Here is a 25,036-nt window from a genome sequence, read left to right as displayed (position 1 = left end):
ACAAGGGTAGGTTGTGTAAAAAAACAAGTAGGCGAACTTGGCTAACTTGTAGTTGGTAATTTAAAAATCTAATTTAAAAATCAGATTTTCTTGATTGAATGGTCATCCATTTCAAATGGTTGAATTGATAAACCTCATTAAATTGAGTTGCAATCAGAGGCACTCAAAGAGAAGACTGGAGTGATTCAAATAGATGAAGCTGTACAACAAGTTAGGTCCATGATGGGTATAGAGTCACTTTCTTCCTCCAAAACCTTTTTGAATGATATTATATAAGTGATTAGTGTGGTTTGTGAGAACCAGACATGGAGGAAGACATGGAGGGTTCAACGCTGACACAGAGGAGGGCTGAGTGTCAGTTGAAGGAAAGGGAGATCCAGACAGACTACATGATGGAGCTGGGAGCCAGGTTGGCTCTGGTGAGACAGATCCAGAGGGAGCAGGAGAAGGAGATGAAGAGGATTTGGTTTGAGACGAGGAAAATGCCAAGCCTGATTGAGGAGGTAACAAGACCAACTTTGACAAAGTCGACTAGAGATCTGTTGAACAATATTGATTAAATCAAATATATGTCAATATACGGGCAAAATGTGCCATATGCCATGGAATGTAAGATAACAGTATTTTGTCTGATAACTTTTCTTGTGTTGTATCGTGTATATCTCTCTTTGAGTATTGTTATGTACACAGTCCTCAGTTCTTATGGTTGCCTTGTCTTGAAATTGTTTTAAATAAGAAGACCAAGTGATCTCTCGTATACCTTCATATCAGGATTATGTAGTTGTCCCACCTAGCTACCTTGCGTTGAATGCATTAACTGTAAATCGTTCTGGATAAATGCCTCTGATAAATGTCTAAAATGTCAAATGTTATGCTGGGTGTAGTGCATGTATTTTTACACTTAGTTGACCCGTTAGCTAGAAGACCCAGGGTTGGTACAGACTGGTGCAGAGCATCTGAGAGGACACTAGATATATACAGTGTCTTAGGAAAGTATTCAGACACCTTTACTTATTCCACCTGTTGTTATGTTACATCCTCATTCTAAAATGGATTAAATACAATAAAGATTCTCAGCAATTTACACACAAAACCCCATAATTACAAAGTGAGTTAACTGTTTACATGTTTTGTTGCTGATGTATTAAACTACCTTATTTACATCAGTATTCAGACCCTTTGCCATGAGTCTCAAATGAGCTCAGGTGCATCCTGTTTCCATTGATCGTCCTTGAGATGTTTCTACAACTTGATTGGACATGTGGTAAATGAAATTGATAGAACATGATTTGGAAAGGCACACACCTGTCTATATAAGGTCCCACAGTTGACAGTGCATGTCAGAGCAAACACCAAACCATGAGGTTGAAGGAATTGTCCGTAGAGTTCCGAGACAGGATTGTGTCGAGAAACAGATCGAGGGAAGGGTACCAAAAACTCTCTGCAGCATTGAAGGTCCCCAAGAACACAGTGGCCTCCATCATTCTTAAATTAAGAAAAGTTTGGAACTACCAAGACTCTTCCTAGAGTTGGCCGCATTGCCAAGATGAGCATTTGGAGGAGAAGGGCCTTGGTCAGAGAGGTGACCAAGAACCTGATGGTGACTCTGACAGAGCTCAAGAGTTCCTCTGTGGAGATAGGAGAACCTTCCAGAAGGACATCCATCTCTGCAGCACATCACCAATCAGGCCTTTATGGTAGAGTGGCCAGATGGAAGTGTGACGACCCTCCCACTCTGTCTGCCGTATTCTCTCTCTGTTATTTCCTTATTAGGATGCTGGTGGGCGGAGTTGGGAGGGTCGTCAGCTACATGGGAAACACCTGGGCCCATTGTCTCCCAGGATAAATACACCACTTCCCCATTCATGGAGGAGACTCTCTCCATGCAGACACCTTTATGGATTTTGTTGTGTTTCTTGGTGGTTTTTGGGTTGTTTGTGACAACATCTTTCAACACCCTGCATTATCACATTCATGCATGCAAAACACTCACTTACACTACTGATTACTGATTACACACACCATTGTATATTTTCCTTAGTTGCTTTAGTTAATAAATATATCTTTTGTTACTCCTTATCTCCACGTTGTCTCCCTTTTGTTACGGGCTTTGAGCCGGTTCGTGACAAGTGGGGGCTCATCCGGGATCTTTGAACTATTGGTTTGGGAGACCGTGGAGGTACGTGTTTGGTTTGCATATTTTGTTTGATTTTGATAGGCCCAGTATTGGTTGCCTTTGTGGTTTGGTTTGTGTGCTGTGTTGGAGAGTATAATGGTTAGTTTCCAGGCCCTGCCTAGCCTGAACTCTTGTTCTACTTTCTGTTGGGACGTCAGTCTGAGGTGAGTATTCGGCTGTGTACCTCGGTGGGAGATTTGGGTAGGGTAGTGGCACTTGCTACCCGGAGCTATAGCCTCTTTCCCCTGATAGGTTTAGCGACGTGTTTCATTTTTTGGAATATGTTGGGCATGGTTAATGTTTGTTATTTTTGTGTGGTGTCTGTGGACTGAGCAGTTGTCTTGGGGGCACATCCGTGGCTTGGTGGAATTTGCCAGCATGCTGGAGAGTTTTTCCTTGCCAGCGGGCTACAGTGCGTAAATTCCCACCGCAAATCTGCACGAAGACTAGGGTTGAGTTATTGTAGGTTTTGGGGAAGCTCCGTATCTCATCTCTTCTGTGGTGCTCAGGGTGATTGTCAATTCTCTGGTTGTGGTCTGGTGCGCTCAGCAGAAGGGAAGAGCGAGAATTTTTTTTTGTGCTTATGGCGTCTTATGTAGATAAGTTCATTCGCTCTCCATCAGAGGAATTGTTAGATTTAGGTACTAAAGAACAGCTGTTGAAGGTCGCGGATTAGTGATAAACGTCTAAAGAATTCTATTAGGTTGATATTGAAGGCCAATCTGATGAAGAGTGGTATTCTTGAAGTTACCACTGGGCCAGCCTCTGCTGAGGATTTGTCGTCTCCCCATAACGTTACAATGGCCATTCCATCGGTTAGCCCTAGTAGCCTTCTTTTTGAACAGCAGAAGGAACTGCTTTTGTTACAGCTGGAGCATGATCGTGAGAAGAGAGAGCATGATCGGCAGCATGATCGTGAGAAGCTAGAGCATGATCGGCAGCATGATCGTGAGAAGCTAGAGCATGATCGTGAGAAGCTAGAGCATGATCGTGTAAAATATGAAAAGGAATTGGCATTTAAACAAGATATGGAGCGTGCTAAAATCAAGTTGCAACAAGAACGTATAGAGTTGGTTAGGGAAGGAAAGATCTCAGGGGAGAGTTTGTTTTGGGAAGGTGACCCAGATTTACCTAGGGGTAGTTCTGCTTTTGGTCGTGCCCCAGAGACATTTGATATTGTTGGGAACTTACGGTTATTGCCTCAGTTTAATGAAAAGGACCCCGAGACATTCTTTTCGTTGTTTGAGCGGGTTGCTGACGGTAGGAGTTGGCCTGATTCTGACCGCACTTTAATGTTGCAGTGTGTGCTGACTGGTAAAGCACAGGAAGCATATTCAGCTCTTAGTGCACTAGACAGTACCAGTTATGATAAAGTTAAAACAGCTGTGTTACAGATTTATGAACTGGTCCCTGAGGCTTACCGCCAACGATTTAGAACTTTAAAAAGGGATGATAAGCAGACTCATGTTGAGTTTGCGCGACAGTTATCTTTACAGTTGAATCGCTGGTGTTCCGCCTCTGCAGTTGTGACTTTCCAAGGGCTGTGTGATCTGATTATGTTAGAGCAATTTAAGGACACAATTCCTGATCGTATATTAACGAACAGAAAGTAAAGAATGTTGCTGAAGCTGCGGTTTTGGCGGACGAGTATGTGTTGACTCACAAAAGTGTCTTTGCAGAGCCCCGTATTCGGAAAGAGTGGGGGCGTTCGGATAGATTTGGGCTTCGCTCACCGAGATACTTTGGTTCACGGGCAGAGTTCTATTCAACTAGGGTTGAGCCTGACTCCCATGGTAAAGCTGACTTTGGGCAGGAGTGTCACTACTGTCAAGGTTCAGGTCATTGGAAAAACGAATGTCCACTTCTCAGGTCAAAGGGTGCTTATGCTAAATCTAAGCCTACCGCGTTAGCTGCACCTGTTCCACATCAGTTCACTCATGACTCATTTCCTCAAGCCCAGGAGAATGTGAAAGTCCATATTGATCCAGACTATTTACCTTTCATTACGGAAGGTTTTGTGTCTGTTAGGAAGTAAAGACCTAGTGCCAGTGAAGATCCTGAGAGACACAGGTGCCTCTGAATCATTTGTGTTGGAGTCTGTGTTACCCTTTTCTGTTGAGACTGATTCGGGGAATAGTGTTCTAATTAGGGGAATAGGTTTGAACACTCTGTCAGTTCCATTGCATAAACTGATGTTGGATTGTGGGCTGGTGAAGGGTGAAGTTGTTGTGGGGGGTGCGTCCTTCGTTGCCTATTGAGGGTATCGACGTTATCCTTGGGAATAACTTGGCTGGTGAGCGTGTATGGCCAATCGTGTTTCCATCTCTAGTGGTTTCCACTAAGCCGTCATTTGTTGGGATTCCTGATGAGAGTGTACAGAGTTTCCCAGAGGTGTTCTCTGCGTGTGCAGTGACACGTTCTATGAGCCGTGGCGAACTGGTTACTGCGCCGACTAATGATAATAATACAAAGTATGTCACTGTTTTCCCTGTTATCCCGTTATCTGTAACCCGGTCAGATCTAATCAATGCGCAACGGGATGACCCCACGTTGGAAGAGTTGCGTGATCAAATTGTGCCTGTAGAACAGTTGGGAGATGTCGCCCATGGCTATTTTCTCCAAGAGGATGTCCTGATGAGAAAGTGGGTGTCTCATGATAGTTGTTTTCTGGGGGAGGCAATTAGTCAGGTTGTTGTACCAGTTAAGCTTCGTGAGTTGGTGTTGGAAACTTCTCACAGCGACGTTGCTGGACATATGGGGGTGAGGAAAACCTACAATCGCATATTAAGACATTTCTTTTGGCCTAGATTAAAGAGGGATGTTTCTGATTTTATCAAAACTTGTCACACCTGTCAATTAACTGGTAAGCCTAATCAAGCTATTAAACCAGTACCATTGTTTCCTATTCCTGTACTCAGCCAACCTTTTGAGTATCTGATTATTGACTGTGTGGGTCCTCTGCCTCGTTCTAAAAAGGGTAGCAGTTACCTGTTCACTGTGATGTGTCAGACCACTAGGTTTCCTGCTGCCTATCCTCTCCGATCTATCACGACTAAATCGGTGTTAAAAGCATTGACTCAGTTTCTCTCATTGTTTGGAATCCCTAAGGTCATTCAGAGTGATCAAGGATCTAATTTTACCTCTAATCTGTTTAGTCAGGTTCTTCAACAGCTCCAAATTAAACACAATTTGTCTAGCGCCTATCACGCGCAAAGTCAAGGAGCACTGGAACGTTTCCATCAAACACTTAAGTCTTTGTTGAGAGCTTATTGTACTGAGATGGATAAGGATTGGGAGGAGGGGTTGCCTTGGTTACTGTTAGCCGCTAGGGAAGTTTCACAGGAGAGCACAGGTTTCAGTCCAAATGACCTTGTGTTTGGACATAGGGTGCGTGGACTTTTATCTGTTCTCCAGGATGACTGGAAGTCTCCCGAGCCTCCTCAGTCCCTATTATCTTATGTGTGTGATTTCCGGCGACGACTGTACGCCGCTGGTGAAATGGCTAAAGAGAAGTTATCATCTTCACAGGAGAGGATGAAGGGCATATTTGATCGCCGAACTGAGCCTCGTCACTTTAGTCCAGGTGACCAGGTTCTTGCTCTGCTGCCAATTGTTGGTTCTCCTTTTCAAGCCAAGTTTCAAGGTCCATATACAGTGGTGCGCCAGTACACTGAGCAAAATTATCTAGTTGCCACTCCAGAACGGAGGAAAGCACACCAGCTGTGCCATGTAAATCTGTTAAAACCCTATTATGCACGTTCCTCTGAGACTGAACAGTGGGATTCTACAGAGGACGGTAAACCTGTTCTTTTGGTTGATACCGTTGTTTCCTTGTGTTCTTGTCCTGCTAGATCTGTGCATGAGGAGGAAGATGTTCCTGGTCCTGACGATTGTATATTGCAGGGTAGATTGAAAAATTCAGAAACACTGGATATTTTAGACAGTCTTCTCACTCACCTACCTGTTGATGGGCGGAAAGAGATGGTTGGTCTTATTCAGAGATTTCCAGGTTTGTTTTCTGATACACCTACACGTACAAACTTAATAGAACATGATATTGACATTGGAGGTGCTGACCCCATTCGTCAGCGGTTCTATAGAGTTTCTTCAGAGAAACTACGTTGTCTGGATGCTGAGGTCAAGTACATGCTGGAGAGTAAGATAGCAGAGCCTTCTTTCTCCAGTTGGGCTTCTCCCTGTATCTTGGTCAGTAAACCGGATGGAACAAACCGTTTTTGTACGGACTACCGTAAGGTAAACAGTGTCACAAAGCCAGATTCATTTCCTCTTCCTCGGATGGAGGACTGTGTTGATCAAGTCGGTGCAGCTAAGTTTGTGAGCAAATGTGACCTGTTAAAAGGCTATTGGCAGGTGCCACTGACGAGTAGGGCACGTGAAATCTCTGCCTTTATTACACCCTTTGGTCTGTACTCGTATTCGGTTATGAGTTTCGGTCTGCGCAATGCACCTGCCACTTTTCAGCGACTTATGAACAGGGTTGTCGCCGGTCTGACCGGGTGCGCTGTTTATTTGGATGATGTAGTAATATATGCAGATACTTGGGAAGAACATCTGTCCCGTATTCAAGCCTTGTTCGAACGTCTGGCTGCGGGTCGCCTCACAATCAATCTGGCTAAATGTGAGTTTGCTCAGGCGACCGTTACATACCTTGGAAAAGTGGTTGGGCAGGGTGAAGTGCGTCCTGTTCGGGCTAAAGTGGTGGCTATTGATGCTTTTCCACCACCAACTACTAAAAAGGAACTGATGCGTTTCTTGGGCATGATTGGGTATTACCGTAGTTTTTGTAGGAACTTCTCTACTGTGGTCGCTCCCTTGACAGATATGCTGAAAGCTAAGGCTGTTTACGTTTGGTCTACTCGTTGTCAACACGCTTTTGAAAATGCAAAGAGGTTGCTGACCTCAACTCCAGTGCTGGCTGCTCCTCGCGTGGATTTGTCATTTACCTTGCAGGTGGATGCTAGTCATGTGGGGGCAGGTGCAGTTTTGCTGCAAGCAGATGTGTCTGGGATTGAGAGGCCTGTTCGTTTCTTTTCCAAAAAGTTTAACGATTATCAGTTGAACTATTCGGTTATTGAAAAGGAAGCGCTAGCACTCATTTGGGCGCTACAACACTTCGAAGTGTATGTCGGGTCGGGGGTAGTGCCCATTGTGGTCTACACCGACCATAACCCCTTCACTTTTTTGAGGTCCATGATGTGTCCAAACCAGAGGATAATGCGATGGTGTTTATTTTTACAATCATTCCATCTCGATGTGAGGCACATCCGGGAGACTGAAAACGTGATTGCTGATGCGCTCTCTCGTGCGCCCTGTTCCTAAATGTTTACGTAACTGACCATTGTTTCGTATTGTCGTGTTCTCTCTGTCCTGTCTGCTCCCTCCTAGTCTTGTTTTCTTATTTCCTCTTAAATGTTGCTTCCTGTGCGAAGGTCGCTGAGGTCTGGGGAGGAGGTTGGCTGGGGCAAATTGTAAGTGTGAACACGTAAACCCTCATCAATTTGTGGCGCAGAAGCTGTCAATTTGGAAATTAGGCTGGTATTTTGTTCCGGGGTCCTTGTTGGTCCCCAGTTTTATGGGGGGGAATGTGACGACCCTCCCACTCTGTCTGCCGTATTCTCTCTCTGTTATTTCCTTATTAGGATGCTGGTGGGCGGAGTTGGGAGGGTCGTCAGCTACATGGGAAACACCTGGGCCCGGTGTCTCCCAGGATAAATACACCACTTCCCCATTCATGGAGGAGACTCTCCATGCAGACACCTTTATGGATTTTGTTGTGTTTCTTGGTGGTTTTTGGGTTGTTTGTGACAACATCTTTCAACACCCTGCATTATCACATTCATGCATGCAAAACTCACTTACACTACTGATTACTGATTACACACACCATTGTATATTTTCCTTAGTTGCTTTAGTTAATAAATATATCTTTTGTTACTCCTTATCTCCACGTTGTCTCCCTTTTGTTACGGGCTTTGAGCCGGTTCGTGACAGAAGCCACTCCTCAGTAAAAGGCACATGACAGCCCGCTTGGTATTTTCCAAAATGCACCTAAAGACTCTCAGACCATGAGAAACAAGATGCTCTGGTCTGATGAAACCAATATTGAACTCTTTGGCCTGATTGCCAAAAGTCATGTCTGGAGGAAATCTTCACAGTGAAGCACGGTGGTGGCAGCATCATGCTGTGGGGATGTTTTTCAGCGGCATGGACTAGGAGACTAGTCAGGATCGAGGCAAAGATGAACGGAGCACAGAGAGATCCTTGATGAAAATCTGCTCCAATCCCGCTCAGGACCTCAGACTGGGGGAGAGGGGTCACCTTACAACAGAACAATGAACCTAAGCACAAAGCCAAGACAACGCAGGAGTGACCTAGGGACAAGTCTCTGAATGTCCTTGCGTGGCCCAGCCAGAGCCCAGACTTGAACCGGATCGAACATCTATGGAGAGTACTGAAAATAGCTGTGCTGCAACTCTCCCAATCCAACCTAACAGAGCTTGAGAGGATCTGTAGAAAAGAATGGGAGAAACTCCCCAAACACAATTATGCCAAGTTTGTAGCGAAAAACCCAAGAAGATTCTATGCTGTAATCGCTGCCAAAGGTGCTTCAACAAAGTACTGAATACTTATGTACATTTCCATTTTTATTTAATTGTAATGAATTTGGAACAATTCTGGTTTTGCTTTGTCAATATGGGGTATTGTGTGTAGATTGATGAGCGAAAAATCCATTAATCCATTTTAGAATAAGGCTGTGAGGTAACAAAATGTGGGAAAAGTGAAAGGGTCTGAATACTTTCCGAAGGCATTGTATATGTGATGTATAAGTACATAGTGTTCACTCATAAAGAATGTATGTACTGAATGTGATCACTTTCATCATGTCTGTTTCTTTTCTCCTGCAGAATGTGAGAGATGTGACCAACCGTCCACTCACTGAGTTCATGGCTCCCTGTATTGACTCCCTCCCACCACTGGCTTTCACCAATCGGAGGCCTATACCAACCATGTTGCATCCCCCCTCTCCATTGGCCATACGCACTCAGGATGCACAGCGGTTCATTGTATTCTCCTACTTTGTCCCTGCTGAGTGCCCAGGTTCCACAGAGGCCACTGCAGATGTATCTGCTGGTACAAGAGAGGACTTATCGACAGATACACATCTATCCTCAAAGCTGCATCGATACCTGCCACACTTCTTTAACGATGACTCCATTCCACCACAGCAGACAGTAGAGGGAACCACTGAGGTCTCAGTTGCTCCAGTGGCAATATCTAATATCAAGGAAGAGGACAGATTCTATCCTTTCTCCCTCCCACCACTGGCTCAGCGGCTCATTGGCAATTCATTCAATGTCCCGGAAACATCCCAGCTTGCTGTTTCAGCCACGGAGTGCCGAGTTGCCACAGTGGACACTGCAGGTACAGCAACTGTCAAGAGAGAGAACCGATGGGCAGCTAGAATTCTTCCTTCAGTGCTGCCTCCATGCCTGCCACCAGTCATTGACATTGACTACAAACTGCCAGGGGCGGCAGTAGAGGGCACCAGCAAGTGTCCAGTTGCCAGTGAAGTAGCCGCTTCCGTATCTACTGTCCTCCAAGACGAGTTTTTGACTGATAAAAGTCCTCCTGCACCCACATCACTGCCTCTAAGGCTGCCCTGGACCCACATTGACCACAAACACCCAGAGGAGACCGTTGAGAACACCACAGAGTGCTCAGTTGACATAGGGGCATGTGCAGTTGCATCCACTGTCAAGAGAGAGGAAATGATGGGTGATAAAAGCCCTGTCCATGCACTTCCTCCAAGCCTGGCATGCATCCATGACAAGGACCACAAGCAGCCAGATCAGAAAGGGAGGGGCACTACTGAGGAGGTGGATATCTGTCCTCACGCTCAACAGCTGTTCTCAGATGCTAACTTAACTCTGGCAACCCGCAATGATGAGCTGCCCACCCCTCTGATCTGCGTGGTCACTAAGATGCCTGTTAGAGTTGGAGCCTCCACATGCAGTTCAGAGGGTGAGGAACCCAGGCCCTGGACCCTGGAAGAGGCAAAGGTAGGTGTTGTATTTCACCCTACTACATTACAGGGATGGTGGTCAGTTCCATTTCAATTCAATGCGTTGAAGAGAATTGGAATTTTAGAGAACTTCCTGAATTGATCGGAATTTAAATGGAATTGACCCCAACCCTGCTGCTCTTTGCAATAGTATAAAACATCACCCCTCACTAGGGTTAACATGTGTATTACTTTTAGTATGGACCCAGGAAGTAAATTTATAGGTATTGTAAAATCTAATGAGGATACAAAAAAACAAATGACCTTAATTACTGTCCCCCAAATTGTGTTCCCAATGAGGCCGTCATTGTATGTTGATCACTCAATTGTGTATGGAATGTGCCACACTGGAACAATTTTACATCTAGAGTCAATGTCTCCCTGTTAGGATTATTGGATAGGAATTGAAATTGAGAGTGAAGAGAGGAGCGTCACTGAGGAGGTGAGCCCGAGGGAGGGATTGAAGAGTGAGGCGGATTGTGCCCATTCCAAGTGCTCCAATGGGACGGTTTCATCAGAGAGAGCAGAGACCATCCTGGGAAGAGTGGGCTTTCTGCTCATGAACCAAATGCAGAAAATCCCGTTCTTGAAGATGGAGGAAAAAGAGAAAAATAAGAAACTGAATAAGAAGTTGAAAGATGAAGAGAGAAAGGAGATGAAAGAGAAGGAGGAGGAGCAAAAAAAGAGGGAGAAGAAAGAGATGAAGGAGAGAGAGAAAGAGCAGAAGAAAGTCATGAAGGCTGAGAAGAAGAGGGAGAAGTTCGAACAGAAAATGAGAGAGAAGGAAAGAATAGAGAAGGAAAAGGCAGAGAAAAAGAGGTTAGAGGGGCTGATGAAGATACATAATGACATGATGAAAGACAGGATTAAGAAAGAGAAGAAGTGTTATGAGGAGCTAAAAAAGAGAAAGCTCAAGCTGCATTCTTGGAGATGGAGAGAAAGATTCAAGAAAAGGAGGAGAAGAAGAGAGAAAAGATGAGGAGAGAGGAGAGGAAGAGACTGGAGAAGAAGAGGAAGAGGGAGCCAGCTGGAGGTGGAACTGAGACGGTGATAGAAGAGCAGGGAAGGGATGAAAGCTTGAAGATGGATGAGTAGACTGGGTAATAGAGAGTAGGGAGGGAGGGAGAGATGGTATTTTTGCATGCAATGAAAAAACAAAGCATTTAAAAATACAATTAAAAATATTAACTCTGATTTTTGTTAAGGCATACTGTACAACACTGTATAAACACAACATGTTGACTTTTCACATCTGGGGAGTGTTTAATGATGAGGAGTTGAGGAAGAACAGGGGGGGAGTTGGAGGGTGGAGAGGAATATGATACAGAGGAATTTGATAGAAGGAATATGATATTTTATTTTATTTAACTGGGCAAGTCAGTTCAGAACAAATTCTTATTCACAATGACGGCCTACCAAAAGGCAAAAGGCCTCCTGAGGGGATGGGGGCTGGGATTAAAAATAAATAAATAAACGTAAAACATAGGACAAAACACACATCACGACAAGTGGGACAACACAACACTTTAACCTCTTTCAGCTAGGGGGCACTATTTTTATGTTTGGAAAAAGAACGTTCCCAAAGTAAACGGCCTATTTCTCAGGCCCATATGCTAGAATATGCATATAATTGACAGATTAGGATAGAAAACACTCTAAAGTTTCCAAAACTGTCGAAATATTGTCTGTGAGTATAACAGAACTGATATTGCAAGCGAAAACCTGAGGAAAATAAAACCAGGAAGTGGCTTCTATTTTGAAAGCTCCATGTTCCATAGCCTTCCTTCGCTCCATTTAAAGGGATATCAACCAGATTCCCTTTCCTATCGCTTCCTCAAGGTGTCAACAGTCTTTAGACATAGTTTCAGGCTTTTTTTGTGAAAAATGAGCGAGCAAGATAACATCGCGTAGTGGATAGCTGGGTGTTCGCATGAATTTTGCTTGCGCAACAGAGTGGTGCAGCCATTGACTCTCCCTCTCCTACTGAAAAATAGACAGTGCCGGTTGATATATTATCGATTATATACTTTAAAATCAACCTGAGGATTGATGATAAAAAACATTTGATACGTTTCTATGGACATTACGGATACTATTTGGAATTTATCTGCGTTGTTGTGACCACTCGAGCCTGTGGATTTCTGAACACAACGTGCCAAACAAACGGAGGTATTTTGGATATAAAAATAATCTTTATGGAACAAAAGGAACATTTATTATGTAACTGGGAGTCTCGTGAGTGAAAACATCCGAAGAGCATCAAAGGTAAGCGATTAATTTGATTGCTTTTCTAATTTTCTCGACCAAGCTACTTTGATGCTAGGTGTCCATAATGTTTTGTCTAGTGATCGATAAACTTACACAAACGCTTGGATTGCTTTCGCTGTAAAGCATATTTTCAAAATCTGACACGACAGGTGGATTAACAAAAAGCTAAGCTGTGTTTTGCTATATTGCACTTGTGATTTCATGAATATAACTATTTTTAGTAATATTATTTTAATGTGGCGCTCTGCAATCCAGCGGTTGTTGATGAAAATTATCCCGCTAACGGAACGGGTAGCGTCAATTAGTTTTTAACAAGGTAGGCCAGTTGAGAACAAGTTCACTTACAACTGCAACCTGACCAAGATAAAACAAATCAGTGCGACAAAAACAACACAGAGTTACACATGGGTTAAACAAACGTACAGTTATAGCATAATAGAAAAATATATGTACAGTGTGCACGTGAAAATATTAATGAGGTAAGGCAAAAAAATAGGCCATAGAGGCGAAATAACTACAAATTATCATTAATACTGGAGTGATAGATGTGCAGAGGATCATGTGCAAGTAGAGACTGGGGTACAAAAGAGAAAAATAAATAAATAACAATATGGGGATGAGGTAGTTGGGTGTGCAATTTACAGATGAGCCAGTGGTTTTGGCAACGAATATGTAGTGAGGGCCAGCCAACGAGAGCATACAGGTCGCAGAGGTGGCTATTATATGGGGCTTTGGTGACAAAACGGATGGCACTGTGATAGACTGTGTAACATGTCATATTAGTGAGGCACATGGCTACATTTTGGGACTCAACTTGTTGTGCTGTGCTCACTTGAACAGGAAGGTGGTGCGGCGGTCCTTCGTGGGCAAATTTTGTCATCAAACTTTGTCATCAAGGTCTGGCATTCTCTGGATTCATGGTGCTTTCAAGACAACTGGGAACTGAAAAAAAAAAAGATTGAATCATGATTACGTCAGTGATCTTCAGGTCGTAGCTCTAGAAAGAGGCCCGAGTTCCAAATTTACAATTCCGAGCTGGATGAAAAATGAAAACGTATTTTCCAAGTCGTAGCTCCTTTTTCCCGAGTTACCAGTTGTCTTGAACTTACTAAACTTACTTGATGTCAGCTTTGCACACACTTGGCATTCTCTCAACCATCTTCACCTGGAATGCCTTTCCAACAGTCTTGAAGGAGTTCGCTCATATGCTGAGCACTTGTTGGCTGCTTTTCCCAAGCCATCTCACTTGGGATGAGGTCGGGTGATTGTGGAGGCTGGATGATCTGATGCAGAACTCCATCACTCTCCTTCTTGTTCAAATATCCCTTACACAGCCTGGAGGTGTGTTGGGTCATTGTCCTGTTGAAAACAAATTATTAGTTCCACTAAGCGCAAAACCAGATGGGATGGCGGATCACTGCAGAATGCTGTGGTAGCCATGCTGGTTAAGTGTGCTTGAATTCTAAATAGATCACAGACAGTGTCACCAACAAAGCAACCCCACACCATCACACCTCCTCCATGATTCATGCTGGGAACTACATATGCGGAGATCATCCTCACAAAGACACGGAGGTTGGAACCAAAATCTCAAATTTGGGCTGAGGACAGATTTCCACCAGTCTAATGTATATTGCTTGTATTTCTTGGCCCAAGCAAGTCTCTTTTTATTATTGGTGTCCTTTAGTAGTGATCTCTTTGCAGAATTTTGACCATGAAGGTCTGATTCACGCAGTCTCCTCTGAACAGTTCATGTTGAGATGTTTCTGTTACTTGAACTTTGTGAAGCATTTATTTGGGCTGCAATTTATGAGGCTGGTAACTCTAATGAACTTATCCTCTGCAGCAGAGGTAACTCTGGGTCTTCCTTTCCTGTGGCGGTCCTCATGAGAGCCAGTTTCATCATATCGCTTGATGGTTCTTGCGACTGCACTTGAAGAAACTTTCAAAGTTCTTGAAACTTTCCTGATTGACTTATCTTCATGTCTTAAGGCAATGATGGACTGTTGTTTCTCTTTGCTTATTTGAGCTGTTCTTGCCATAATATGGACTTGTTAATTTTCTCCAAATAGGGCTATCTTCTGTATACCACCCCTACCATATCACAACACAATTGATTGACTCAAACGCATTAAGAAGGAAAAAAAGCCCACAAATTAACTTTTAACATGGCACACCTGTTAATTAAAATGCATTCCAGATGAATTCCTCATGAAGCTGGTTAAGAGAATGCCAAGAGTGTGCAAAGCTGTCATCAAGGCAAAGGGTGGCTACTTTGAAGAATCTCAAATATAAAATGTATTTTGTAGCACTTTTTTGCTTACTACATGATTCCATATGTTTTATTTCACAGTGTTGATGTCTTCACTATTCTGCCCTCCCAAGCAAAAAGGCAGTAACTGCTCATTTGGTCAAAAATGAGTTCATGTAATTTATGTTAGATTAAATGCATGCTTAATCATGTGGACAAGTATCCTGCCTCTATTGTATTGTGTTTTGGAGAAAATGGGGGTCGTATAAGCAGTAACTGCAAAAAGTTACTGTGAAACCAAGGTAAATGGCAGTAACTGAACTTAATGCCTTTTAGTTTGGTTTCAACCTGCCCTTGGCTGCAGTTACTGCGTTTTACCTTTGTATCATATCATTTTATTCGGATAGTGATGCAATCGAACCTGTATGACACTGACTGACACCTACACACATACATTGCTAATCTAGGGATACAACACCATGGAACATCATTCCCGGGGGTTAAATGATGGTTGAACTTGCTCTGAAACGCCGACATCCAGACAAATGCTAACTAGCCAGCTAAGTAGATCTGACATCAAAATGAATTCGCTAGCTAGCAAGCTAAGCTAGCTAGCGAGCATAGACCAACAATGCTACCTGCTCTCATAAGAGATCTGCAATTGATACGAACGTCAATCTGTTAGCCATATAATGAATTATATTCTGAAATTTCATCTGATGGTTTCTTTGAATCAGTACACCATACACACGATTTCTAGCCAGTGACAGCCACCTAGCTAAAACTGACGTGCCCCTACCAAAACGTCAAAACCTACGTAGCTAGCATTAGCATGAAGCAATAGATTTGTGCCACATGTTCCCATAAGAGACGATCAGCAGTTTATACTAGCTTTAATTTATTTTACCTAGAATTCATGTAATCCCTATAGTTGTATTCTGACATTCAATGGGTTATTTGAATCCAAAACATTACACCACACACGATCTCTAGCCAGCTGACGGTCAGTTGGATGTGCACCCCATACTGAACTGTCAAAAGCCAACCACACTCGTTTTCCGGATGAGCGCACACACAGCATTGCTAGCTCATTAATACTATATCTACTCACATGTTCAGGAATTCTGGTTTTCTTTTATATTCCAGTATTGCGTGACTGTCCTGGTCAGGAAAGTTAAAATCTCAAATTGTATCCATCACCTTTGTTGGTGGCATATGTAATTAGTACAAGCTTTGACATACCAAACGTGTGCTCAATGTGTCTGCTTCAGTGGCATCATGACACGAATGCGTAAAAAACTGTTTTGCATGACTTCCACCAATCCCCGTGGTCTAGATGATTAGTATCTATGCGGATCAAAGTTGCCATGTGAGGGTGTATTAGGACAGTCCAACCACGTCAACACCTGGTCTTATTCCTGTCAATGTCCATCCATGCAATTTTTTTGTATTTGTAAGGAAAAATGAAAATGTAAGAGCCTTTTTGGGAGCAGGTATGAAATTAATAGATGAACTGAGTTATGACAGTGAAAATGATTTTGATAATGTTTGCACAAGATAAAATCAACATGGATTATATCCTATATTATAGAATAACTGAAAAGGATTATGATCATATGTTTGAAAGTGTCAGTATTAATTATTATCATCCATGACAGAATAGAATCAATAGGATGCAGGTCCCTGATTATTTGCTCTGTTTATTTCAGTTGAGTTTGAGGGCCACATTCCAACAAAGATTCCTGATCTACCCCCTTTAACTGAAGTCACAGTGTCAACACTATCTGAAGAAATAGAGAACCAGTGGGTGGTCTCTGACAGGTAATCATTTAATGTAATTCAAACAATTTCAGTGCTGCATTTCACATTTATTCCTATAACAAGACATAGGCTACTTGTCAAACAGTATGTAATGTGACTGATGCAGAACCTACATCTCTATGTAAATGCAACTGGTATCTTAGTGGAAGACACACAAAGGATGCAGTTTCAACTTTGTTACACTGTCAGTAATTACACTGCTCTTGAGTCTGATTGGTTAGATCAACTGGAAAGACATGGATAAGAAACATTTCAAACAAGTTTTTAAACAATGGGACCTGTTGGCAGGTCTAAAACTACTGTTCTATAGTCAGCTGATATTGATTTCCTTAATAATAAATTTAACTACAATGCAAGAATTCAGGGACACCTACTCTTCAATCAAATGTTTCAGGCCTAGATAATTACACATCCAACACATCTTATTTCTCTACCAGCATGCGAACCGTGAAGATCCCTCAACTGCAACAGCTCTAGTTGTTTTAACCGATCAATGGATCAGGTCACTTGACCAAAATAAACTTATGGTTGAGCTGCTTCTTGATTTTAGTGCAACATTTGACCTTGTTGATCATATGGCTAATAGCTGAGGCCATTGAGGAGAGATGTTTTCTTGAACACTCACTGAGGTGTCACAGTCTACAGAAGACCTGTTTTACTGTATGTAGTAAGGTAGCCTATATATTTGATTAATGATGAAGATTTTGATGAGCAACACTGACATTAGCGGAAGGCTAAGGTCAAACAAATAACCTAAGTAAACCTGGATGCTAGTTGTGAAATCTAAAACATATTACATTTGAAATAGGCAAAACACCTGTATTATGAATGGTCAACAATTTGATAAGAGGTAGAGCATTTTATTTTAATAAAACATTTGGTTACATGGATTCAATGTAAATATTACATATGACTGTGCTCAACAGGTAAAAAAAAAAAAGTGAATTGTTCCAGCATTTGATTACACATGAGAGCTTCTGTGGCTAGTCATAGCAATGGGGCCTTCATTGTGACATCACAAGATTCTGATTCTGGGAGGTTAGCTGTTGCACAGACAAACAGAACACTGCAAAGAGACTGATTCAACTAACCACTGACAGATTATTCATGTCCTATTTCATTAGCAAGAGAACACGCTGCTTACTTGAGAGGTAGGTTGTAATAGAACTTATAGTTTAACTATGTTTCTGAAGAATAACTACTTTTTAAATGACTTGTGTACTAACATGAACCTTTAAGTAGGCCTGACATGCAATCATGGTGACAAGTGAAACTATTGACGAGAGACAGTTTGCTTGAATCCACTTTTTTGTGATAAAATTGTTCATCCTGACAACTGAGATGACATGTTACAGTTGTTGTAGTCAGCCAGCCTAATGGCAAATACATTCTATTGATGAAAGAAAACCGCATCTCTGTGTTAATCCCCAACATACATTGTAATCAATTATCTCTATAAATATGTACCACAAGGGTAGATTGTGTAAAAAACAAGTAGGCGAACTTGGCTAACTTGTAGTTGCTCATTTAAAAATCTAATTTAAAAATCAGATTTTCTTGAATGAATGGTCATCCATTTCAAATGGTTGAATTGATAAACCTCATTAAATTGAGTTGCACTCAGAGGCCCTCAAAGAGAAGACTGATTCAAATAGATGAAACTGTACAACAAGTTAGGTCCATGATGGATATAGAGTCACTTTCTTCCCCCAAAACCTTTTTGAATGATATTATATAAGTGATTAGTGTGGTTTGTGAGAACCAGGACCAATATGGAGTGGCGTAACATGAGGGGGTTGAATAAGGCTCAATAGTAAGGTACAGAGAGAGCCTGAAGTTTGATTGTTAAAATCTATGATGTGCTTTGTCATCTCCAATGGCAACGCCTTGCATCACAATGAAGATGTCATAAAGGATATTGTGTACATAATGATAGGAACAGCCAAAATCGATTCATTTGAACTTGGTCGCTTTTCTAGTAGCCAACAATTTACTAGTAATTCAGACAGGCCTATTGCGTAATCATCTCTGGATTGGGATTGTCACTTGCTTAATTGTAAGTAAACGGGAGGAAATGTGAGCACATCGTAAAGAGATGTATTAATCTTTGTTTAGCAATACACCACTTACTACAACGTTATGTATTTTCCAGACTTATTGTTAGCTAGGAGGAAGACATGGAGGGTTCAACGCTGACACAGAGGAGGGCTGAGTGTCAGTTGAAGGAAAGGGAGATCCAGACAGACTACATGATGGAGCTGGGAGCCAGGTTGGCTCTGGTGAGACAGATCCAGAGGGAGCAGGAGAAGGAGATAAAGAGGATTTGGTTTGAGACAAGGATAATGCCAAGCCTGATTGAGGAGGTAACAAGACCAACTTTGACAAACTCAAAGTCAACAATATTGATTAAATCAAATGTGCCATATGCCATTGAATGTAAGCTAACAGTATTTTGTCTGATAACTTTTATTGTGTTGTATTCTGTATGTCTCTGAGTATTGTTATGTACACAGTCCTCAATTCTTATGATTGCTTTGTCTTTAAAAAAATTAAAATAACAAGACCAAGTGATCTCTTGTAGACCTTCAAATCAGGATTATGTAGTTGTCCCACCTAGTTACCTTAAGTTGAATGCACTAACTGTAAATCATTCTGGACAAAAGCGTCTGCTAAATGTCTAAAATATCAAATGTTATGCTGGGTGTAGTGCATGTATTTTTACACTTAGTTGACCCGTTAGCTAGAAGACCCAGGGTTGGTACAGACTGGTGCAGAGCATCTGAGAGGACACTAGATATATACAGTGTCTTAGGAAAGTATTCAGACACCTTTACTTATTCCACCTGTTGTTACGTTACATCCTCATTCTAAAATGGATTAAATCAAATTAAAATTCTCTGCAATTTACACACAAAACCCCATAATGACAAAGTGAGCAAACTGTTTTACATGTTTTTGTTGCTTATGTATTAAACTTAAAAACAGAAATACCTTATTTACATAAGAATTGCTATGAGTCTCGAAATTGAGCTCAGGTGCATCCTGTTTCCATTGATCGTCCTTGAGATGTTTCTACAACTTGATTGGACATGTGGAAAGGCACACACCTGTCTATGTAAGGTCCCACAGTTGACAGTGCATGTCAGAGCAAATACCAAACCATGAGGTCGAAGGAATTGTCCGTAGAGTTCCCGAGACAAGATTGTGTCGAGAAACAGATCTAGGGAAGGGTACCAAAAAAAATCTCTGCACCATTGAAGGTCCCCAAGAACACAGTGGTCTCCATCATACTTAAATGGAAGAAATTTGGAACCACCAAGACTCTTCCTAGAGCTGGCCGCCCGGCCAAGCTGAGCATTCGGAGGGGAAGGGTCTTGGTCAGGGAGGTGACCAAGAACTTGATGGTGACTCTGACAGCGCTCAAGAGTTCCTCTGTGGAGATAGGAGAACCTTCCAGAAGGACAACCATCTCTGCAGCACTTCACCAATCAGGCCTTTATGGTAGGGTGACCAGATGGAAGCCACTCATCAGTACAAGGCACATGACAGCCCGCTTGGAGTTTGCCAACAGGCACCTAAAGACTCTCAGACCATGAGAAACAAGATGCTCTGGTCTGATGAAACCAAGATTGAACTCTTTGGCCTGATTGCAAAGCGTCAAGTCTGGAGGAAATCTGGCAGCTACGGCAGAGTGAAGCACGGTGGTGTCAGCGTCATGCTGTGGGGATGTTTTTCAGCGGCGTGGACTAGGAGACTAGTCAGGATCGAGGCAAAGATGAACAGAGCACAGAGAGTTCCTTGATGAAAATCTGCTCCAGAGCGCTCAGGACCTCAGACTGGGGGCGATGGGTCACCTTACAACAGAACAACGACCCTAAGCACAAAGACAAGACACCGCAGGAGTGACTTTGGGACAAGTCTCTGAATGTCCTTGAATGGCCCAGCCAGAGCCCGGACTTAAACCAGATCGAACAGCTCTGGAGAGTACTGAAAATAGCTGTGCAACAACTCTCTCCATCCAACCTAACAGAGCTTGAGAGGATCTGCAGAGAAGAATGGGAGAAACTCCCCAAACACAAGTATGCCAAGCTTGTAGAGTAAAACCCAAGAAGATTCTATGCTGTAATCGCTGCCAAAGGTGCTTCAACAAAGTACTGAATACTTATGTAAATACCCATTATTTATATTTGAAATGAATTTGGAACGATTCTGTTGTTGCTTTATCAATATTGGGTAATGTGTGTAGATTGATGAGCGAAAAAAATTATTTAATCCATTTTAGAAGAAGGCTGTGAGGTAACAAAATGTGAAAAAAGTAAAATGGTCTGAATACTTTCCGAAGGCACTGTATCTGTGATGTATAAGTACATAGTGTTCACTCATAAAGAATGTATGTACTGAATGTGATCACTTTCATCATGTCTGTTTCTTTTCTCCTGCAGAATGTGAGAGATGTGATCAACCGTCCACTCACTGAGTTCATGGCTCCCTGTATTGACTCCCTCCCACCACTGGCTTTCACCAATCGGAGGCCTATACCAACCATGTTGCATCCCCCCTCTCCATTGGCCATACGCACTCAGGATGCACAGCAGTTCATTGTATTTTCCTACTTTGTCCCTGCGGAGTGCCCAGTTTCCACAGAGGCCACTGCAGATGTTTCTACTGGTAAAAGAGAGGAATTATCGACAGATACACATCTATCCTCAATGCTGCATCGATACCTGCCACACTTCTTTAACGATGACTCCATTCCACCACAACAGACAGTAGAGGGAACCACTGAGGTCTCAGTTGCTCCAGTGGCAATATCTAATATCAAGGAAGAGGACAGATTCTATCCGTTCTCCCTCCCACCACTGACTCAGCGGCTCAAAGGCAATTCATTCAATGTCTCGGAAACATCCCAGCCTGCTGTTTCAGCCACGGAGTGCCGAGTTGCCACAGTAGACACTGCAGGTACAGCAACTGTCAAGAGAGAGAACCGATGGGCAGCTAGAATTCTTCCTTCAGTGCTGCCTCCATGCCTGCCACCAGTCGTTGACGATGACTTCATGCCTCCAGAGCACACAGTAGAGGATGCCTATGAGGTCTCATTTGCTACAGAGGCCACTTCAGGCACAGCTACTGTTGATGGAGTGGACAGATCAGCAGCTAAATGCCCTGTCCCAATGCTGCCTCCAAGTCTGCCACGTGTCTTTGACATGGACTACAAACTGCCAGGGGCGGCAGTAGAGGGAACCAACAAGTGTCCAGTTGCCAGTGAAACAACCAATGATGTGTCCACTCACCTCAAAGAGGACATGGCAGCTGATCAAAGCCCTCCTGACCCTGCAGCACTGCCTCCAAGCTCGCCATGTATCCGTGACTCTGACCACAAAATGACCAAGGAGGAAAAAGAGGATGTACCCGAGTCCTACGTTGCCACAGAGATCACTGTAGGCACATCCATTGTCCAGGGAGAGGACCTGGATAAAAGCCCTGCTCCAAGGCTGGCATGCATCCATGACAAGGACCACAAGCAGCCAGATCAGAAAGGAAGGGGCACTACTGTGGAGGTGGATATCTGCCCTCATGCTCAACAGCTGGTCCCGAATGCTAAATTAACTCTGGCAACCCGCAATGATGAGCTGCCCACTCCTCTGATCTGCGTGGTCACTAAGATGCCTGTTAGAGTTGGAGCATCCACATGCAGTTCAGAGGGTGAGGAACCCAGGCCCTGGACCCTGGAAGAGGCAAAGGTAGGTGTCGTATTTCACCCTACTACTTTACAGGGATGGTGGTCAGTTCCATTTCAATTCAATGCGTTGAAGAGAATTGGAATTTTAGAGAACTTCCTGAATTGATCAGAATTTAAATGGAATTGACCCCAACCCTGCTGCTCTTTGCTCATAGTATAAAACATCACCCCTCACTAGGGTTATTAGGCCATCATTGTATGTTGATCACTCAATTGTGTATTGAATGTGCCACATTGGAACAATTTTACATCTAGAGTCAATGTCTTCCTGTTAGGATTATTGGATAGGCATTGAAACTGAGAGTGAAGAGAGGAGCGTCACTGAGGAGGTGAGCCCGAGGGAGGGATTGAAGAGTGAGGCGGATTGTGCCCATTCCAAGTGCTCCAATGGGAAGGTTTCATCAGAGAGAGCAGAGACCATCCTGGGAAGAGTGGGCTTTCTGCTAATGAACCAAATGCAGAAAATCCCATTTTTGAAGATGGAGGAAAAAGAGAAAAATAAGAAACTGAATAAGAAGTTGAAAGATGAAGAGAAAGAGAGAAAGGAGATGAAAGACAAGGAGGAGGAGCAAAAAAAGAGGGAGAAGAAAGAGATGAAGGAGAGAGAGAAAGAGCAGAAGAAAGTCATGAAGGCTGAGAAGAAGAGGGAGAAGTTCGAACAGAAAAAGAGAGAGAAGGAAAGAATAGAGAAGGAAAAGGCAGAGAAAAAGAGGTTAGAGGGGCTGATGAAGATACATAATGACATGATGAAAGACAGAATTAAGAAAGAGAAGAAGTGTTCTGAGCAGCTGAAACTGAGAGAGAAAGCTCAAGCGGAGTTCCTGGAGATGGAGAGAAGGATTCAAGAAAAGGAGGAGAAGAAGAGAGAAAAGATGAGGAGAGAGGAGAGGAAGAGACTGGAGAAGAAGAGGAAGAGGGAGCCAGCTGGAGGTGGAACTGAGACGGTGATAGAAGAGCAGGGAAGGGATGAAAGCTTGAAGATGGATGAGTAGACTGGGTAATAGAGAGAGAGAGAGAGAGAAGGAAGGGATACTGTATTTTTGCATGCAATGAAAAAACAAAGAATAAAAGAGAATACAATTTTTTTCAATCTGTTTGATTTTTGTCAAGTTATACTGCATAACACAGTATAAACACTAAGCACTCCTACATCTTGAAAGTATTGGATAGATGTACAGGGAGATATAGGTGTAATATGTTGGCCTGGGGGGGGTAGGTTTATGACAGTCATAAATACCTCTTCCCACTTTTTCCTCTCTCTACCCTACTGAGGTTACATTTGAAAACCCCTTGGTTAACATAGAGATTCTGGGAACATCAGAAGGTGGGGGGAAATGAACTATATTCTGGTAATCCGATCAATTGAACATATGCGGTGGTACTTAATGAATATGATGTCAGTGCGGTTGTCATCTGAGACATTCTCATCAATGATAAGATAACATAAACTCTACAGTGGAAAGTCTGCACATCAGAGTTATCGGATTCACATGGAATTGTTGTTCAATTTAAATGTTTGAATATTAAATTATTTGTTATTATTGTTGTATTGAGTTGATGCGTTGATCTCCTCTCTCTGTCTGTGCAGGTTTCAGTGAGGTTCTGCTGATGCCCCAGACTACAGAGGAAGTTTCTCAGATCCTTGGGTATTATTCTCCAGTCGTCTAGTGTATGAAGCCAGGTTTCCTCTACTGTTGCAGTGTTACATGACTGGTAGCAGGCAGTGTACCTGTGTTCTAATGTTGTGTTTCTCCTGTAGGTACTGTAACAGTCGTAACCTGGCAGTGAGTCCTCAGGGTGGTAACACAGGGCTGGTGGGAGGCAGTGTTCCTGTCTATGATGAGATCATCCTCTCTACCGCTCTCATGAACAATGTCCTCAACTTCGACTCTGTCTCCGGTCAGTATCGTCTGTAACTCTAGGGTAACTGTCAGTATCGTCTGTAACTCTAGGGTAACTGTCAGTATCGTCTGTAACTCTAGGGTAACTGTCAGTATTGTCTGTAACTCTAGGGTTACTGTCAGCATCGTCTGTAACTCTAGTGTAACTGTCAGTATCGTCTGTAACTCTAGGGTAACTGTCAGTACCGTCTGTAACTCTAGGGTAACTGTCAGTATCGTCTGTAACTCTAGGGTAACTGTCAGTATCGTCTGTAACTCTAGGGTAACTGTCAGTATCGTCTGTAACTCTAGGGTAACTGTCAGTATCGTCTGTAACTCTAGGGTTACTGTCAGCATCGTCTGTAACTCTAGTGTAACTGTCAGTATCGTCTGTAACTCTAGGGTAACTGTCAGTATCGTCTGTAACTCTAGGGTAACTGTCAGTATCGTCTGTAACTCTAGGGTAACTGTCAGTATCGTCTGTAACTCTAGGGTAACTGTCAGTATCGTCTGTAACTCTAGGGTAACTGTCAGTATCGTCTGTAACTCTAGGGTAACTGTCAGTATCGTCTGTAACTCTAGGGTAACTGTCAGTATCGTCTGTAACTCTAGGGTTACTGTCAGTATCGTCTGTAACTCTAGGGTAACTGTCAGTATCGTCTGTAACTCTAGGGTAACTGTCAGTATCGTCTGTAACTCTAGGGTAACTGTCAGTATCGTCTGTAACTCGAGGGTAACTGTCAGTATCGTCTGTAACTCGAGGGTAACTGTCAGTATCGTCTGTAACTCTAGGGTTACTGTCAGTATTCATTGGTCA

At 42.9% G+C, this 25,036-nt stretch overlaps 1 protein-coding gene across 1 annotated transcript; it reads left to right on the top strand.

Moving 5' to 3' along the window:
* Positions 1-305: 305 nt before the first annotated feature.
* On the top strand, positions 306-10,475 carry LOC116353983 (uncharacterized). The gene is made up of 3 exons (XM_031792252.1): positions 306-503; positions 9,103-10,257; positions 10,458-10,475. The coding sequence occupies exons 1-3, from the start codon at positions 306-308 to the stop codon at positions 10,473-10,475; spliced, it is 1,371 nt and encodes a 456-aa protein (XP_031648112.1).
* Positions 10,476-25,036: the final 14,561 nt, after the last annotated feature.

The sequence above is a fragment of the Oncorhynchus kisutch genome, linkage group LG16 (assembly GCF_002021735.2).
Source record: "Oncorhynchus kisutch isolate 150728-3 linkage group LG16, Okis_V2, whole genome shotgun sequence".
In the NCBI taxonomy this organism is placed as follows: domain Eukaryota; kingdom Metazoa; phylum Chordata; class Actinopteri; order Salmoniformes; family Salmonidae; genus Oncorhynchus; species Oncorhynchus kisutch.
This window is presented reverse-complemented; position numbering and strand designations above follow the sequence as displayed.

Bases quoted from the DNA above. Each gene is read 5' to 3' on its own strand.
- LOC116353983 (XM_031792252.1), top strand. From the start codon at position 306: ATGGAGGAAGACATGGAGGGTTCAACGCTGACACAGAGGAGGGCTGAG. The intron at 504-9,102 runs GTAACAAGACCA...TTTCTCCTGCAG, and splicing joins TGCCAAGCCTGATTGAGGAG to AATGTGAGAGATGTGACCAA.